Raw genomic sequence first — 18,843 nt, forward strand, 5'->3', positions numbered from 1 at the left:
CATTGCAGTGTCAATATTGGCAGAAACGGAAAAGATAAAGAAAATGTTAGCACACCACAACTTTGAAGTAGAAACTATTTGTGATGTTCTACCTATCAGGGTGCAACCAGCAAAGATTCTAAGCCACATATATGCAAAACTAGGTGAGTGTTTGCCATGTGTAAGTAAACATGTTCTTTAAAATAATAGATCAGTCAAAAAGAAAATGGCTCCCAGTCCCCTTGTAACTCCCCCTGCTGCCTTTTTCTCTCCCCGCTCTCTACTTTTATCGCACACAAATTGCTGCTGAAACCATCCCGTGTGAAGGTGCTGCGTAAATACAAGTTGGTGTTGGTAGTAATGGTGGTGGTGTGGTGGGTATCTACTGGATAAAGTTGCCATACAGTATCAAAGGCAAGTTGGGTGATAAGGTAATATATTGGGCTTTTTTAAAAATAAATTGTTCCTTTGCCTTTTCTCAGGATATAACAGTAGGCTGAAACTTAGTGGGCGGCCGTATAGGCACATTGGTGTTCTCGGCACATCCAAGTTGTACATGATAAGAAATCAAATCTTTACGTTCACTCCACAGGTAAGCAGTTTAAGCTTGTGTCCCAACTTTTGGAACTGATTTTAAACACATGCAGCAAAAGATCTATTCTAATATTAAGCCCAGCTAATAAAGGAGCGCATATTTCAGAACTTATTGACTTATCTACTCCCACTCTCTGGAACTCCATCCCAAAATCTCTCCGACTCCCTCCTTCCTTCACCTTTTTAAAGATCCATCTCAAAACTTACCTTTTCGATCGTGCCTTCGGTCACCTTTTCCTCCCCATCCCCCCCACCTCCAATTTGGAAGCCGAGCCAGGACTATTAAGCCCATTGGAACATCCTCCCTCCCTGAAGCTAAGATGACCCACTTCCATTATTAGAGGTAACTCTTCCCGTGTACATTTTTATTGTATTATTGTTGTTATGGTTACTTTAAAAACACATAGAAAACAAAAAATAATGTGTATTTTTCAGGACTGTTTGGCACTCAAATAGATGCCTCAAGCAGAGAGTACAGGATTTAATTGATGATATTTCTTTCTATTGGCCCCTGTTAGAAATTCCGTGGGAACTCTTATAGTGTTAGAAGCCGTTTCCGTGGGTCAGTGTGGTAAACTTGGCTTGGCTGTTACCATATTGAAAATGTAAACATGTGCGAGGAATTTCTGGAGTTCTGGTTAAGGGTCTTATTGTCTTCTGTTTTTTTTTGAATAGTTTCTTGATCAGCATCAGTTTTATTTGGCACTGGACAATCACATGATTGTGGAAATGCTCCGAACTGATGTTTCTTACCTCTTCTCACACTGGAAGATGACGGGACGTCCCACAGTCACATTTCCGATCACTACAAGCATGCTGTGTAAGAGCTCTCTCTGCTCATTCTGGGCTCCTGACGGAGACAGGAGATTGTGCATTGATTTCAACATCAGCCATAGAAAATCTGTTAGTACCTTGATCACTTGTCTTTTGCAGGCGAAGACGGATCAGACATCGATTCATCTATTCTGTCTACACTTCGAAAACTCCAGGATGGTTATTTTGGTGGAGCCAGGTACGCAGATTGATAAAGACGTGCATCTATATAGCACATGCAATTTCAATCCAGTATTTTTAATGTGGACACTTTAGATTCCTTCCTGATTAGATAGATGATTTGGGGGTAGATAAAGCTACTTCAGTGCAGGATCCAAGGTTGTCTGTATTGTCAGAAGTGCCATGCTTTGGGTAATAAGTTAAACCAAGATCCCGATTCCCTTTTGTTCAGGTGTACGTTAAAAATCTCATGACATTGTTCAAGTAGAGAAGGAAGTTTCCTCCCGGTGTCGTGGCAAATAATCCTGCATTTGAATTTGTTATTCACTTTACGGCAGTTTGTGTGACCTTGCTGTATGCCAATTGATTGCCGCATGAAAAACAGTCTACACTTGACAGCAGTTATTGTAAAACGCTTTGTGACATTTCGATGTAATAAGACATTATAAAAATGCAAGTTCTTTCTTTAAGTGTCAGGATTGGTGCTTGTAATTAATTGTGATCATGATACAATATTTATCTTTTAGGGTGAAAACAGGCAAAATATCAGACTTCCTGATCACCTCTTGCTACACACACCTGAGTTTCATGGACCGTGGATCTGATGGTGTACTGTTTGATGACTCTTTAAATGAAAGCGATTTTAGTCCCTGTAATGAGGTAGAGGAGGCTCCTTCTATGCCTGATTCATGCGATTGTAATGATGGTAAGAGTTTTCAACATTACTTAATTCAGTTTGTGGATGGGTTGTTCTTGTTAAGCTTGTACTTCATGTAATGAAATGCCAAAGTGATAGTGTAAGGAATTTCCCCAGTTACCTCTGGTAGTTTTGAGATATCAGCATCAAAGTGGACAAAATTTATAGAAAAACTGACCATTTCAGAACTTTTTAACTCCCATGACAAAAAAAGCTTGAACCATTTCTAAAAATATAATATATAAAACATGGTACCATTTTCCGTAAACTGTACAGCACAAAAATAGGCATTCAGCTCAACTCAACATGAACCCCAATCTCTCCTTTTCCCAAAACCCTGCTATTCTCTTCTCCCTTAAGGATGTATTGTGTTTCCTTTTAAGTACATTGAAGCTGTGGCTGAAGCAGAAAGTGATGCTTTCTGCCTCAGCCAAGCATCCGGTGGTGAGTTCCACATTCTCACCATTCTCTGCATAAAACATGTTCTTCCTAAACTCCCGTTTGGATCTGCTACTGGCTATCATGTAGTTGTGCCCCCTTGTAATACTTGTTTGAGATGCTGTCTGAAAGCAGCTTGTTATTGGCTTACAGTTGATGATCAAGATGAACTCGTACACTATATAAATCACCTGCTTCGAAGTACGACTCCAGTATCAAAGCGACTGCCTCCGACATCCCAGAATTCAGGAACGCATTCCATATTTGAGACTGAGCACACAACAAGGGATGTAATATCAATGATGGCCAAAGAAAAAGGCCTGGATTTACCAAGTAAGCAAACGTTTGTCTTTTGTAACTTTGCAATACTTTATTAAGATCGTTTTGGTAATGGGAACAGTTGGAAACTGGCAAATTAGGTAATTTGATTCAAAATGGTGTAATTTTAGTCAGAGCTCCAACCATCTTAATCTTTTGATATGAAAATTGCAGCAAGCCAGGAGTCATAAAGTAGCTAACTTGTATGTAGATTCCACAGAGAGATTAGGCCCTCATGAGCAAACTCATTCATGAAGCTTTTAAGCGTAAATTATTTCTAAATTTATAATAGTTTATTTTTGAAAATGATTTTGCCAATGGGAGACATTTGGAAATGACAAATGAAACAATTAGAATTAAAGTCAAATGGAATGAAGTACTATATATAGAAACATTTCAGTTTCACTGTCAATTAGTTAATTGCTAATGCAACAACTGTCATTCTTTTCTATAAGAATTATAATATGCATATGTGGTCCTCAATAGTGTTATGGAAAAAATTAATTTACAATGAATGAGAAAATCTCCTTAGTATTACACTATCTGAGTAGTGGATAGCATTAAAATCCATACGAGACACTTGAAATGTGCAACATAGTGGGTAATATATCAACATGGCATTAATATCACAGCACTAATGGTTAGGTATCACTTATCAATTACTTTCATTCTGACATTTATTTTTTCATGAAGGTTTTGCCATGTCTCTACCTACAAAAGTTCTGCTTACTCATCGAAAATCTCTGAACTTATTGGAAGGACCACTTCAAGTCAAGGTCAGTGTTACAAGGCACTAGTACAAAAGATCTTGAAGATGAAAGGTATGTTTTTGTTTCTCTGGACTCACCACCATCTCTGTTTATTATTTTTACAGGCTTTTTAAGATTTGTATTTAAATTGATTTGTAGTTGCAGTTCACGAAGGAGGACTATGTGCCTTGTGAGGTTGAAGTGCATCCTCTTTCAAGTACTAAAAACTTCTACAGGAAAATACTGATTTCTTTTTCAACAAGTAGGATAATGGAGTGGATCTCAGCTTACCCACGGATGACCAGGGAAATATTGACTGTGCTTCATTAGTTGAACGTCTAAAGGAATGTCACACTCTACAAGACCAAGCAGATATATTGTACATCTTGTATGTAATCAAGTAAGTATTAATCAATCACTGGAGATGACTCAGTTTAGATCATAGCACAAGCTACAAATGATTTTTATTTGCGTGAGCTTTAATTTGTGGTAGCTCTTAAAAGGATTACTTAATAAAGAAAACAAGTAGCACAAATGAGGAATCGTTTCAATAATTGCAAGTACAACATGATGATGTGCAGAAACTCTGCTTCAATGAAGAGTTTGCTTGGGCCAAATCTAATGGATAATTCTATTAAGAATTATCACTCATGAACAACTTTATTTTCAGTGGGGCAAGAGTAGCAAGGTATTTCTGTAGCCAAATTGTTCCCTCCCCAAATTTCATACCAGGTTGTGAAGCTCTTTCAAAAACTACAGCATTTTTGCTGTTGCGATGAAAGTAAATCTAGCCAGTGTCTTTTAAAAGAAAATTACTGTACTTTACAGTATTTTGTAACCTCAGGCAGATTGTTCCAGACCATATTATACCTGGTCTAATGCCAACATCTGTTCTCAGTCTTCGGTAACAATATAGTACACTTACTTTAGAGTGCAGTAACCTGTTACTATTATGTGAAGGTAATGATAATAATTATTCATGAAGATTTGTTAGTTCTTTGAAGTGGCTGATTTTGTGTTCTGTCAATGCTGAGGTATGTTGCTTAACTGGAGCAGTTATTTACAATTGAGCACGATCCTGTTCGCATCCAATGTCCACACACAGTTATTTTTTAGTCGTTACTGGATATCAGTTGGAGGCACAAAAATCTTTTGGTTCAGCCTTAAGACCACTCTCATGCAGAAGTTTGCAAATTTTTGAATTAAGTCTTCATTTGGAAGCTGCTTTTTCACAGTTCTTAAAAAGATCTGCACAATTTAAAATTTTAAGACTATGGTCTTAAGGCTTCAGGGGTGCAAACCCTTGACTTCTCAGTGCCTTGGGATGTTCTCCCATCATGAAAGGCACCATATAAATTCAATTTGATGTTGTTGTTCACCATATGAAGGAAATACTCCAGCTGAAGTGGTTGAAGTTTCCCTTAAGTGTTTATTTGATTCTTCTTCACTCTTGTAACATAGAGGCCCTGACTGGGATACCAATCTGGATGGACTGCAAGGTGCGCAGGTCTGTAGCCTCTTGAACGAACTATACAATAAGGCTGGCCAGAACTGTGACTGGGGATTGATTCGCTATATATCAGGCATGCTGAGAAAGAAAGTTGAAGTCCTTGCTGAGGTATGTAAAACAACCAATGCCGTTATTTTTGCTGGGGAGTGGGAGGAGGGAATAGTACAAGAACATCAATCTAGAATGATATACTTAAACGTCTAGGGACTGGAATAATAGCCATTCCAAAGAGGTAGAACAAACTGCATGGAAGTCATGTAACAGTAACCAGCCTCAATCCCAGAATCTACAAAGTCAATTCTCACAGGCTTCAAATCACTGGCACAAAACAGACTGGAATTGAATCAATCCGAGGTCTGAAACTCCAGTCGAATCAGTGTAGCACTTGGACGATGCTCGATTACAATGGGGAAATCCAATTTGAGGCTGATATCACCAAAATCGCTTAAACAGAATCCTGTTCGGAATTTCAGACTGCAATGGCATGTCTGACACAAGTCAATATCCAAATCTTCAAAAAAATATTCGTCCTCCCTCAATGGGTTATGGGGGTGGGAGGGGTAGAAGGTGATTTTTCCAGTCGATTATAATTCTGCACATGATCAGCTAAACACATCTTCAGAACTAGGATAAGGATGTTTGTGTTTTTAATATTAAAGAACTTGACAGGCTTTTTAATAAGATGAAAATTGATCCCTTGACAGTTCTTGGAAAAATATCAATATAACGTCTGCAATGTCTAAGTATTACTTAGGTCTGAGTTGAAATAACATCTCAGTTAACCATATTTTTAATCGTTTCACTTTGGATACCAGTAGTCCATCACCAAACGTAGAGGAAGCATACACAATTGTTTTAAACTGCTTTGATTTTCATCATATGAGACTTTTATTCATGCATTGATTTATATTTCCCATTTAAGACCAAGTTGTTTTTCTGAACATTAGTGGTATGTGTTTCATGTGTAGGCCTGCACAGACCTGTTATCACACCAAAAGCAACTAACAGTGGGTCTTCCCCCAGAACCACGTGAGAGGACCATCGTAACGTAAGTACGAGACAATACGATTCTGCATTTTCCAAATTGATATTAATTATAATTACTTTTCTTGGCGCTAAGATAACAGAACTTTTATATTGACCTGAATAATGAAATATCTTTTTCCAGTATGCTATTTTATACTTATCTTACCTACTGAATAGCTAATATTTAAGCATCGGTGGCCGGGCTTTCAGCCTCTTTGCCCCCACAGTCTGGAACTCCATCCCACGGTCCCTTCACCTCGCTTCCTCCCTTGCCTCCTTCAAGGCCAGTTTCAAGACCCTTCTCTTCGGCCGTGCCTTTGGTCTCCCTCCCACCTCTCTGCCTTCCCTCACCCCTACACCACCCCTCCCCCATGCTCGGGCCCCGACATCTGACTGTTCAATGCTTTGGGACGTCCTCCCGATATGAAAAGCGCTCTATAAATGTCATTGTTGTTGTATCGACTTAAGCTTGGCTCAGTTGGTAGCACCCATCTCTGAGTCAGAAGGATGTAGATTTTGATGATGCATTAAACCAAGGTCCCACCTGCGTGTTCAGATGGATGTTAAAGATCTTGTGCTACTATTTAAAAGGAGCATATTTTTCTCATTACTTCTATGACAAATCCCTCCAAATTAATTGGTCATTAATTTCCTTGTAGAATATTGCTGTCCTCAAATTTGTTTTGTTACCTACATAGTACAGTCCCCACACAACGGCAGTACCTCATGAATCGCTTTAAAGTGTTTTACTGTTTACAGGCGCTATAGCAAATGCAAGGATTATTTATTTATTGAAAAACTGTCCTTTTTTGTTCAAGACTGGGTATATTACATGGTGACTGATAATATTGGCAAACATCTTATTAAATTTCTAAATGTAGTAATCTCCGCCTGGATTTGAAAATAATGATATCCTGAAAGTAATCTGATTAACACCAACCTGCGGGAACTCCAGTCTGACTTGTCCAGAAGTAGATGACATCAGAGCAGAGTAGGCTTCCCGTTACTATTTACCAGGTTATGGCTCCCACCTTTTTGACTGTTGTCAAACAGTTTAGGATTTCGGGAGGTACAATATAGAAAAGTTATTTTTAAAAGTGACAATACGTCTACACCTTTCTTTTTCTAGTCCTTTGCCACCTGATGAACTAACACAGCTTATTTACGAAGCAAGTGGGCAAGACATAAGCATGGCAGTTCTTACCCAGGTAAAGCCCAGTCACTTAATACACCTGAATGTTTTAAATCAGAGTTAATACCAAGTTTCTAACAATTGTTTTACATTCTGTTTTTTCTGTGGCTTGTCTATTTTCTCTTAGGAAATCATGGTTTATCTTGCCATGTATGTGAGGACACAACCGAGCCTCTTTGCAGAAATGCTTAGGTTAAGAATTGGACTCATCATTCAGGTGATGGCCACGGAATTAGCTCGTAGTCTGAATTGCTCAGGTATAAATTTATAATGATACAGAGTGGAGAGTAGATCTTTGCATTCATTTCCATTGTAAAGACCATATTTACTCTCATCCTGTCTCACAGTCATTTAACACACTCGAACCTTCTGTTTTTCTCTCAGTGATGCATTTGTTCTTTAAACAGGGGAAGAAGCGTCAGAGAATTTGATGAATCTCAGCCCTTTTTATATGAAGAATCTCCTGCATCATATTCTAAGTGGAAAGGAGTTCGGTGTAGAAAAAAGTGGTCAGTATTACTCTTGCTTTCTCATATTAGCTGAGGGTATTTTGAAAAAAATGTGAATTCAATCATTATAACTCAATTGCAAATAAAATACTTATTTTTATGCATTTTGCTAATTTTTCTGATGTTGTGAAATAATTCCAACTTCAATCATTGTCGTGATTACAACTTCAATCAAAGCAGTGTATTTTTTTAGTTCGTTCCATTGATGACTCCAGTGGGAATCCAGTTGTTGCTATTCATGAAGTTGATCATGCAGGAGCAACAAAAACTGAGAGAACTGGTATCAGTAGACTGAAGAGTGAGATGAAGCAGGTATGTCACTCATAAATTACATTCACGTTAGCCCCTGCTGGGGTTACTGGGAAACAGTGATACCTGAAAGCCTCTAAACTGCCAAACAAGGCTGGAGAGTGAAACAGACATCATGGGGAGATCGCATATGACAATGAGAGATATATCATTGGTTGATACATTTTGCAAAGGCAGTATTATGTTGGATTATCACTAAAAGAATTAAGGGAGAGGTTAGAAGATTTTCTTTCATGGTCTTTTTTTAGTTTCACTTTTGCAACTATCCTGTTTGACTCCTAACTATCCTGAAATCTGGGCTCTCACTCGCTTGGCTTTCTTTCACTTCCACAACATTGCCCACCTCCACCACTACCTCTCCCTTCAGGCTTGACTATTTGATTGTCCTCACTGGATTCCCCAGCTCCGCCCTACACAAGCTGCAAACCATTCACAACTCTGTAGGCCATGACCTCTCCCGTATCAGGATCTAGAAACCATCATCTCACTCAGCTCTTCTGGCTCCCAATCCTCCAGTGGCAAGATTTTTGTTTTTAAATCCCTCCATTGCTTCACACCACCCAACCTCTGTGACTTCTTTTGGCCACATTGCCACTCCATCCACTCAGAAAACACCAGCCTGCTTCATGTCCCTCCCTGCCTGATCTGTTCCAGCATTGGTAGGTGAGCTTTCAGCTATTATACCCCCGTTCACTGGAACTCATTTGCCTTGCCCCTTCCATCCTGTCTTCAAAAGCCACCTTAAGATCTATCTTTTGGATCATGCTTTCAATTACCTCACACACGCACAGACACACACATATCATTAGCTTCTCCCTCCCCCAGCACCCAGCCCCCACGCCCCTGTGGCTTCAGTTCTCTCCCTAAAAGTAACATATTTGTGTTTGCAATCTGTTCACAGTCAGAGAGTGGGAGCCATTTTATGTTCACTTTACTGCCTAGTCCTGCACTGTTCTGCACTGGGAGAGAGTGATAGAAAATGTAAGTCTCTAGGGTGGGATTGGATAGAGTTTCCCACCATGTGAGAGGACCCCCTCTATTGGTAATGAGACACTCCACTGAGGAATCTCACTGGCAATATATCAAATGGATTTATTGGTCAGTTTCAATTCATCCCTGAAGAGAGAGAAATTTCTCTGCAGATAAATTTGACACTCTCTTTCTAAAACCATTTGGTAGCAGGAAGAACCTTAACAATGAGATGTTGTTCAAATACAGTATTTGTAATATTAAAAAAATCTTTTTTTAGATGGATAAAAGTGTGGCAGGAAGCTTCATTGATGATCAGGTGATGCATGCAGTTAATCCCCTCCTAAAGTTATCCTTTTTATTCTCTTCTAAAGTTATGCTTTTGCATGTTTGATTAAAAGCTCCAAACATTTAACAATCCTCAACTAAACACTAAAAGAAGGATTTAGATGATCGAAACCCAGAGAACTTTATTAACTTGAATAGAACTCTGTTCTGTATCTGCATTCCCAACTTTCTAACTCAACTCCTCCCTTTTTTTTCCTCTGAAATACTGGCATTGGCATAATTGTTTTAGATACGCAACATCAAATGGAATTTGGATTGTGGGGAGATTCAGTTAGCAGGTTAATTAATATGAAATATGATGCATCAAGGCAAAGCTTTGGTGTATGTTGGTTGGCTATGGGCTTTGTATTGCATTTACAACTAATTGAAGATTGATAAATCCTATAATCCTGGAATTTACAGTGGAAATTTCTTGGAAATTAATGTTAATTTTAGGTATTAATTTGATGTTTTCAAATCTATATGAAGTTGCAATTTTTGTCTTCTCTCTATTATCAACATCCTTATAAGAAATTTGCAACTTTCATGTCTATCCCTTATATTATCCCCTATTTTCCTTTCTCTATCTCATTTTTCTCCATATTTTTACGAGGCTGCTGTTACGTGCATTGTGTTCAATAATCATTTTCTTCCCTTTATCTCCCACCTTTTCTTTCCAAAAGGTTTACTCTCCTGCTGCTTGATGATGATCTAGTGGGTAAAAGCACCACCCAATACAGCGCTAGGCCATACAAATTGCAAGTTCCCATTCTGTACAGTGTTAACTGATTGCCGGCAGGGCACCAGTTGGGTGTTGCAGTTGTGCTTTGCCAACTGAGTCTTCTTGGGAGCAGGCATCACTATTTCAACACACCTGACTTCATATATTGACAGCCTTCCACACTATAGTAAGGCTCTTGTCACTGCACATCACAGAATATGAATATTCTTAACTTCCTTATTCTCTTTGTACCTCAAGTACTGAATTTAAGCTATTTAGTCGCTCTTCACTTTACCATTTTCAATACAAAGATGCCCTTACAGAAATATAGAAACCAAAGTAGACATCCAGTTATCTAGATAGGACCGAACCTGTGCTTCTTTGTAAGCTAATCGTCACATCTGTGGTTTACATTCTGTTTAGCTATTCATCTCTTAATCTCATTTACCCTCTTATCTGCTACCATGTTGCGATTATGAGATTCATGCATCAATCTGTCCACAAGTGCCTCTAAATCGGTCTGCGTTGTATTCTACAGAATAATATTTAGCTTGTATGCCCACTGTTTATTCTCTTTCTCCATACTCCTCTTTCTCCACTTTTCCTCATTAACTTTCATGTTGATAGTGACCTAACGAGCTGGAAATTGTTCATTTTACCACAAAAGCCAACCGGCGGCGTCCATTTGCAGAAAATGTGGTCCACATTGCAACAACGATAACACTGAATTGGGTCATAAAGATGTGTGTCAAAATGGGGCTGCACTGTACTTCCAGGATGGGATCAATAGCAAGCTTAGCTTTGTTTTTGTCAAGATTTGCAAATAATTTAAGTGTAAATAGCATTAGCCTGAGTACAGATCCTTGAGGCACCCCGCGAGTTACCTAGTTCCATACCATTGCAGCCACATATATAACTACCCATTGTTTCCTACAATTTAGCCAACTGGCTCATAAAAGAACGGCACCATCTGGTTTAGTGAATATGACTGTACTATTATCTTCATTTAAAAGCTATTACTCCTACCACATGCCATGATCTTGTTACTTTGATTGTTTTTTGTGGCATTATTTATGTCTGTTTTTCTTTTTATCCCCCGCTAGTTCTTTTTCAGTGTCCATTCATTAAGCAGCGGCTTTCTTTCTCCCCGATCCATGGTAAATACATGTTACAGTATAAACTAATATTCTAGCACATATGGGACTAATGTTTGTAGACATTACTACCGCTACTAGAATGAAAATCTTAAGGTTGAGAACTAAACATCTGCTGTTGAGTTGTTCCTAGCAGCCAAAGATAGTCAGGTTTTCTAATGTTACAGATGTTTTCTAAACTATTTACATGAAAGCAATGATTATATTGCTAAATTGAAACAGCTGGTGCTGGGATTCAAGTGTCTTCAGGCGTCACCCTGTTTAAATGTTCAAAATTTACTGCCTTAAAAATAAGGATGGAGGAATATATGAAACTGTCAGTTTAAATTTGATCTAGAATCATTTTTTTTTCTTAAAACCAAACATTGAAATCAAACATAAAGGTTCAATGTGCACGTGAATGAATTGAGCTTGACTGTATAATGTAATTTGCCACAGGTGTTGAAATGTTACCTTCTTGGAACATAAAGGGCAAAATGCATGTTACGCTCCATTTAACCATGCTTATCATGTGGTGTGTAGAAGACACTCACTAATACTGCTCTGGAAAACTATTTAAAATCCATCTGCTGACAGATTGTGTTGCTAAACACACCCCGATACAGCACCAACATTTGCAATTTTGTTCTTGATTTGGGTTAGATTGTATACCCATTTTTTAAAAAAAGTGCTATGTAATGAACAGCGATTGCTTAAAAAATATTTTTTGAGATGTCTTAACTTCATTCCTATTCCACTTAATATAGTATAATTCTCTGGTGATTTATAATTCATCATTTGCAATGCATTTTCCAGGTGTAAACCATTCTGCAATTGATTTGCTGTGTAGAACTAACTGCAAACAGTGGGTTTTGTATTCATCAACAAGAGCATATAATCTGTTTCAAAATTAAGAGCTGCTTCCTATGGACAGGAACTATTGAAGAATTTGGCAAATTCTGGGTCCTCTAAACGCAGTATAAATAGAGTAATTCTAGACCCATAGGGTGTTAACCACGGACTAGAGAAAAATAGCGTAAAACTACAGTTTGAGAAAAAGGACTAGCAGTGGGTCCTGCCTTAAAAGAGCTGATGCCCGATGCACTTTCTGTGAGGCATTGTTGGGAGGCCTCAGGATCATATATTATCAACCACAGTCCTGATTGCCTGAATGGGCATGATTTTTTTCTTCTAACTGGCTAGTAAGCTGACTTTAGAATGTAATTTTCCAATTGGACACAAGGCACTGTTGTATTATTCATGAACTGTTTTTTTCATTTACAAAGGGCCCGTTGTTGTTTTGGGTTCTGCTGTTATTGACTGATCTAATTGGTTTTTGGGTCCGAAACATGCAGAAACCCATCACCAGGGCTTAAGAGTTTCTGAACCAACTGACCACCAGAGAGGTTCAGATGAAGGTTCTTCAACTCATTAGATCTCAGCTTTCCAATATACCCACTGCACCAACTTCCCATGATAATTTTTTTTAAATGAGCCCAGTTGAAAATACTCTATGCTGTTTGTGGATATGTGCACAAGACTTTTTAATCAAAATGTTGGAATAAATTACTCTTCACAATGTTGGTGGAGAGGTCCCTATTACTTTTTGAACTGGGCAGCTGCAAATTGCTAGAAAAGCAGCATAATAATCTAACAATAATAATAATAATAATAATTTACAGTATTGTGACTGTTCAGGCGATCGCAGCATTGTCTCACAAACAGTCAGTAAGCGAGTGACCAATTTTATGTGAGTGTGGTGTACAACTGAGAACCAATGGTAATGAAATGACTCCCAAAAGGTCTGCAGCTTCTTGGATTGATTTCCCTGCCCTCAATTTCCTATTTGGGTTGGTGTGCACATTAATGATTCTCAACAGAACATTAAAGGTTACTGAACTGTCCTCTTTATGTTGAATTGAGGTTCCATCTACCTGTTCTTCAGTGGACATTCAAAATCCCATGAGACTATAAGAGAAAGGAGTTCTGGCCAGTTAATCACTTCATGACTGCTTTGCTTTGATCCTACCAGTGTTGAATGCCTGCTTTGTTTGCCGACAAAAATTGTTACATTTCATAGTAAATTTAAAGCACTTTAGGTCATTTTGATGCAAATTAAGGACACTATAAAACCTCTAAGGTCTTCCTTTTGCATTTCAAAGGAAACACAAATCTCACTATTAATAATGTAGTGTTTTTTGGTTTATAGTTTGATCTTTTCCTCTGATTTTTGCAGAGATGCAGTAGCCCTTCCTCTCCCATAAGGACTGTGTCTCCTGTTGGTTCTGTTTGTGGGCCTTTGGGTTGGGATGACCGCCAGGGTCAGTGGCTGCGCAGACGACGCCTAGATGGAGCCATTAACAGAGTGCCAGTGGGCTTCTATCAGAAAGTGTGGAATATTTTAGAGAAGGTGAGCATTCGACAGTGAAAAGGAAAATGATTTCATTCAAACAGAAATCGGTATTAATGTCAATTGCACATTCTTCTTCAGAATTGGAAACTGTCAGGCTTATATAAAGTTGCATTCTGTAGTCTTGAACGGAACAGTTGACGGAAAGTAGATGAATTTTGTGTTCTGATAAGCTGTACAAACTTTAATACCACTCCAGAAATTATAGCCCAAACTTGATATATAAAATGCATGATATTGGAAACAAGTCGACTGAAAGCATAAATGTATATATAGCCAATGAAGGTCTTCTTCTCTATTCTTAAAAAAAGACCTTGTAAAATGACATTTGAAAGCCACAATTGAACTATTATTTTGTGAATGTGGGTGGAGGTTGTGTGTAACTTTTGACCAATATAGGAAGAATGTATTTCAATGGCAGCACAGAGCAGCTACGCAAATAGTAAAGAGATTATTTGAATTAAAAGTTCACTTACTCCCTGACCCTGTCACTGAAATGCTGGGATCTGTGGAGTACTGGGACAAAAGCACAGTCGGCCACCCGAGTAGCTGCAGAAACCCGCTTTTGGGTAAAACAATTTACATGACATCTTTTATGTGCATGTGTGTTGGAATTCATCAGAATTTATTACCGAGAAACCTCTGGGAGCATAATATTCCATTTGTGATAATCACATCCAGCTGTTAATATGATACCGTTCGAATGAAACAGAATATTGCTTTGCGCTTTGATATAAATAAACATTTTGAAACCATTTGTGCATTTTCTGAATCCAAATCAACTGATTGTCCTGCTTTATTTATTTTTAGTGCCATGGACTTTCTGTTGATGGCTACGTTCTTCCTTCTTCAACCACAAAAGAGGTAAGCCACAAGCAATTAGTGAATTCAACAACTATTTAGCACTGGTTACCAAGTACTGTAGAGTCCTGTGTATAGGTTCCCCACATTCCACGATACAGTTTTTTTTAGTAAGTCGCAAGTCAGTAACTAATCTATACTTCTGTATATATAGGACTTCAAATACCTACAATGTTATTACTGTACCAGAATTTGATACAAACTTTTAAAATTTCAAAATATAATTTGCCTGGAAGTAATCAGGTTTGGGATGATAATTTTTGATGTCTGCATGTTACATTTTGAACATTTCTCTCAATTTAAGGGGTTTTAAATTCTTAGTGATTTACGTAGTTAATTGAGCTCAAGATTCTCATCCTCACTTTTAAATCCCTTCCTGGTCTTGTCCCGCCTTATCCCTGTGAGCTTCTTAAACACTCCGTCTGTTTGGCATACACTGGCCTACTACTCTTCCCTTGCTCATCCCGTCCCACCATCGACAGTCAGGCTTTCATACTTTCGTGCCCCCACTCTCTGCAACCGAATCCCAGAGTCCCTATTGCTCGTCCTTTCATTTATTTCCTTCAAGGTCCATCTCGAGACCTTACTCTTTGACCAGCTTGTGAAAGCCTTTGAATGTTTATTTTCATTTAGTCTTCCTTTAACCATTTGCCTCCTCAGCCCCACCTTTTGTTTCATTTCCCAGTTAAATAACACTTTTGAATTAATTTTAAATTCAGCAGATTATAAATTGTTCTCCAACTCTTTTTCTCATTAGGACACAGTTCCTGCTTCTCTTGCCCAGTCTTTTGCAAGACCTCAAAAAGTGAAATGTAACAACTAATATTTACTATAATTATAAGTTCTCTGGAGTAACTATGACCCCAGCAATTTTTATTTTCATTTTCCAGCCTGTGAATACCTTTGTGTATTTGGTTTAATTTCAACTTCCTGTAATCTAAAAATTCTTAAAACCCAATCTCCATCTCAGCTGAACACCTCTTGAATTATCTTTTTACATCTACGTTTTCTCTCCTCTTTTAAAACTGTGACTCATTGGTACCATTTTCATCTGAATCAGAAGATTGCCATTTTAAAACCCATGTTGGGATCTCAGCATGTTGAGACACAATATCAAATGCAAGGATTATTATTATTTATTATTGAATGAACCATTTCTTTCTTTCCTTTAAGATGACATCCCATGAGATTAAATTTGCTCTTCATGTGGAATCTGTTTTGAACCACATTCCTCAGCCCGAATACAGACAGTTAATGGTTGAAGCTATCGTGGTTCTGACTATATTAGCAGACGTGGAAGTTAACAGCATCGGTGGCATAATCTATGTGGACCGCATAGTGCATATGGCCAATGAGCTTTTCTTACAGGATCAGGTATTGATTCTTACGCACACTTCTCTTTTATATGGTGTAGATGAGCAAGTGCAGTATATTTTTGCAACAAAATAGCCAAATTTTAAATTCCACCCCCATCCTCTCCGATTTTATCAAAGCTTACAGTGAATGATCTGAGCACCACTCTTCCATTGTTTAAACTCACATCACACAGTGGAACTTGTCCATAATTTAATGCAAGTCACTCCTTGCAATGTTGAGACACTGAAGGGTTTATTTTTTGCTTATCAATCACATCTGGTGATGTGCTGATATAATAGGATTACCCTATTAATGCACCATGGCAAGTGAAAATACGGCATATCTGTCCATTAGAAATATAATTCCTACTCAACAGATTCCTGGACACAGACTTAAGGACATTGGGATGGATAAAGCACTGTAAGGACAGTGGTTATATTACTTGTTGCTCACCACCAGAAACAGTGCCTCTCAATGTAAACTGCGCTTTCTGCAGGGAAACCCCTGTACATCACGTCAACTTGTGAGATATTGTCTCTGACCCAATATATTCTCAGAGCCCAAATCAAATGACCTTCACCTACACCCCTTCACTGATCTTGTGATGCTGTTTATATTTTGAGATTATGCTGCAGTTGCCTTTGAAGTCAGAACCATATGTGCGTGCTTGCATGTATGTATGTGTGGCACTGGTTTTGTTCCAATGTTTCTGTAAGACTTCTATTTTTTGTTACAGAAATCATTAGGTGCAAGTGACACCTTTTTAGAACGGGATCCAGGCACAGGAATTTGCATTCTGTTCTATGACAGTGCACCAAGTGGCAGCTACGGAACCATTACTTATTTGTCTAAAGCTGTTTCAACTTACGTACAGGACTTCTTGCCAATTACTGGCTGTTTTGTTCAATAATGGCAAAAGCTGAGAAGCAGATCATAGAATGATGCAGCACATCGTCTTGATGTCATTCCTGTATTCTGAATCATTTTAAGACTGTTCAGTTGATATAATCATGATAACTGTGTGTTTCCCTGTCTGTGAAATGATAAATGTGTGTTAATCAAATTTTCCCACTATTGAAAATTGAGCTTAGTTTATTATTTATTTGAAACAGATTTATATCAAATTTCACATTAAATTATTGATCGTGGCATAGTCTAACCGCTTGGAATGGGAACTTTAAAACTTCACTCAAAATATATTTAACTTTTTGTTTGGAAGGCAAAATCATGTGGTCAAAAAAATAATAGTTCAGTAACACAGCTACAACATTAAATAATGTTGGTATTTAGTTCCCTTCCAGACCTTGTCAAACTTCCTATGTTGGCATAAACTACAAGTATATCTTATTTTTAGTGGTGAATAGTTATTACTGAAAGCACTTATTTGCTATTAGTATGTTTGATAAGTTGCATTTATGTGTTTATTTAGTGTTGCTTTATTGATATTTCCATAGTTTCAGTTTCACACTGGTCAAAATAGACAATTTGCACATCTGCGATGCTTGACAAATTCAATTTGTCTGTTATAATTCAGTTGTTTTTTGCTGTCTGCTATGGGTAATACTAAACTGATGTGGAGTGAGGGATAAAGGAAAAGAATATCTAGAATGTGTATGAGATGGGAATTGAGTTGACACTGTATGGGGCAAAAAGGAGGCTTTGCATTGTCTGGACTTAGAAGAGGGGAAACGTATTTGGAAAAATAATTAGGAAGTATAGATAAAGGCAGAGCTAATGGGGCAATACAGGGCAATCCCTGTTATATTACCCACAGTTTTAGCATGGCTTACAGTGTTTGTGTGGACCAGTGCTAACCCACATATCACATACTGGCTTCCAGAAACCACATTAGAAAATGGAACAAGATGGATGAGCTGACACCTTTTCCACCATCCTACATACTGACATATTTGCTTCTCGTAGGGCTCAGTTTCAGTGCAAAATTCCAGTACACATCAGCAACCGACAAACAGGGAAGTTGATGTGTACATTTCTGAATAGTGAACTGAGTATTTAAATTAGTGATGCTAAGCCTATGAAAATAGTGACTTAGTGCTTAAGATTCCTTTAAGCCTAAGTGCTCAAATCTTTCCTTGGTGTGAGCCAAGGATGCAGTATAATATTGTGTGTGTATCATTGAAAGCCACTTGTCAACATGGAACTAGAGAAGCTTTATGTTGGAAATAATTAGGCTGTTAACTCTCACTTTTTAAATCTATTGTTCCAAGTATTTAATTCACATTAGCAAATAAACCAATGGCATCAGACTGCTTAATATATTCTCTTCCTTCATTAATGAATGGTTTTAAATTATGTGTTGAAATACCCACTTCCAACTTCTGAATAATGGGAGTGCCCTAACCTGGCTGTGAGGAGTCCTGGATACCATATTCTTGGGTTCCCAAGCAGGGATCATTCTCAACTATCAAAATAGCCCTCTAGGTTTATTCATTGGATATCTGTCTAACTGAAATTGAGGTAGCTCAATACTCCTTGAATAAGTGCGGAGAGGTTGCTTTCTGTGCTGTGGCCCATCCCAATTTTGACTCCAGTGTAACGGTTTAAGCAATGTTTTTTTGTTCAAGTCAATGAACATTCAATATAACTATGAGGAAAATAAAATGCACTTAAGGAAGTAACTTTTAATGGAATCATATTGTGCCTACATGTACTCAGAATGTGTGCTAGTATCACCAATCACTGTGTTGTACTTATGTGTGAATAAATTCAGAAGTTCGATGAAATGAGTTTG

The 18,843-nt window shown here is 38.0% G+C and overlaps 1 protein-coding gene across 3 annotated transcripts in view; it reads left to right on the forward strand.

Moving 5' to 3' along the window:
* Positions 1 to 18,835, forward strand: part of LOC103177487 (phosphorylase b kinase regulatory subunit alpha, liver isoform) — a 37,651-nt gene extending 18,816 nt beyond the window's left edge. For 2 of the 3 annotated variants that reach the window (XM_007891669.2, XM_007891670.2), the window contains exons 15-34: positions 9 to 143; positions 462 to 571; positions 1,249 to 1,393; positions 1,507 to 1,585; positions 2,094 to 2,272; positions 2,855 to 3,034; positions 3,713 to 3,795; positions 4,035 to 4,168; positions 5,230 to 5,386; positions 6,247 to 6,326; positions 7,434 to 7,512; positions 7,624 to 7,753; positions 7,904 to 8,005; positions 8,199 to 8,317; positions 9,564 to 9,602; positions 11,435 to 11,488; positions 13,701 to 13,874; positions 14,685 to 14,738; positions 15,909 to 16,109; positions 16,828 to 18,835. In XM_007891669.2, coding sequence (XP_007889860.2) covers positions 9 to 143; positions 462 to 571; positions 1,249 to 1,393; positions 1,507 to 1,585; positions 2,094 to 2,272; positions 2,855 to 3,034; positions 3,713 to 3,795; positions 4,035 to 4,168; positions 5,230 to 5,386; positions 6,247 to 6,326; positions 7,434 to 7,512; positions 7,624 to 7,753; positions 7,904 to 8,005; positions 8,199 to 8,317; positions 9,564 to 9,602; positions 11,435 to 11,488; positions 13,701 to 13,874; positions 14,685 to 14,738; positions 15,909 to 16,109; positions 16,828 to 17,001 — 2,408 coding nt within the window. In that variant the 3' untranslated portion in view covers positions 17,002 to 18,835. The remainder of the gene's footprint in view (positions 1 to 8; positions 144 to 461; positions 572 to 1,248; positions 1,394 to 1,506; positions 1,586 to 2,093; positions 2,273 to 2,854; positions 3,035 to 3,712; positions 3,796 to 4,034; positions 4,169 to 5,229; positions 5,387 to 6,246; positions 6,327 to 7,433; positions 7,513 to 7,623; positions 7,754 to 7,903; positions 8,006 to 8,198; positions 8,318 to 9,563; positions 9,603 to 11,434; positions 11,489 to 13,700; positions 13,875 to 14,684; positions 14,739 to 15,908; positions 16,110 to 16,827) is intronic. The other variant, XM_007891672.2, reaches the window with a different exon arrangement.
* The last annotated feature ends 8 nt before the right edge of the window (positions 18,836 to 18,843 follow it).

Source organism: Callorhinchus milii, unplaced genomic scaffold (assembly GCF_018977255.1).
Source record: "Callorhinchus milii isolate IMCB2004 unplaced genomic scaffold, IMCB_Cmil_1.0 Scaffold4, whole genome shotgun sequence".
Lineage (NCBI taxonomy): Eukaryota > Metazoa > Chordata > Chondrichthyes > Chimaeriformes > Callorhinchidae > Callorhinchus > Callorhinchus milii.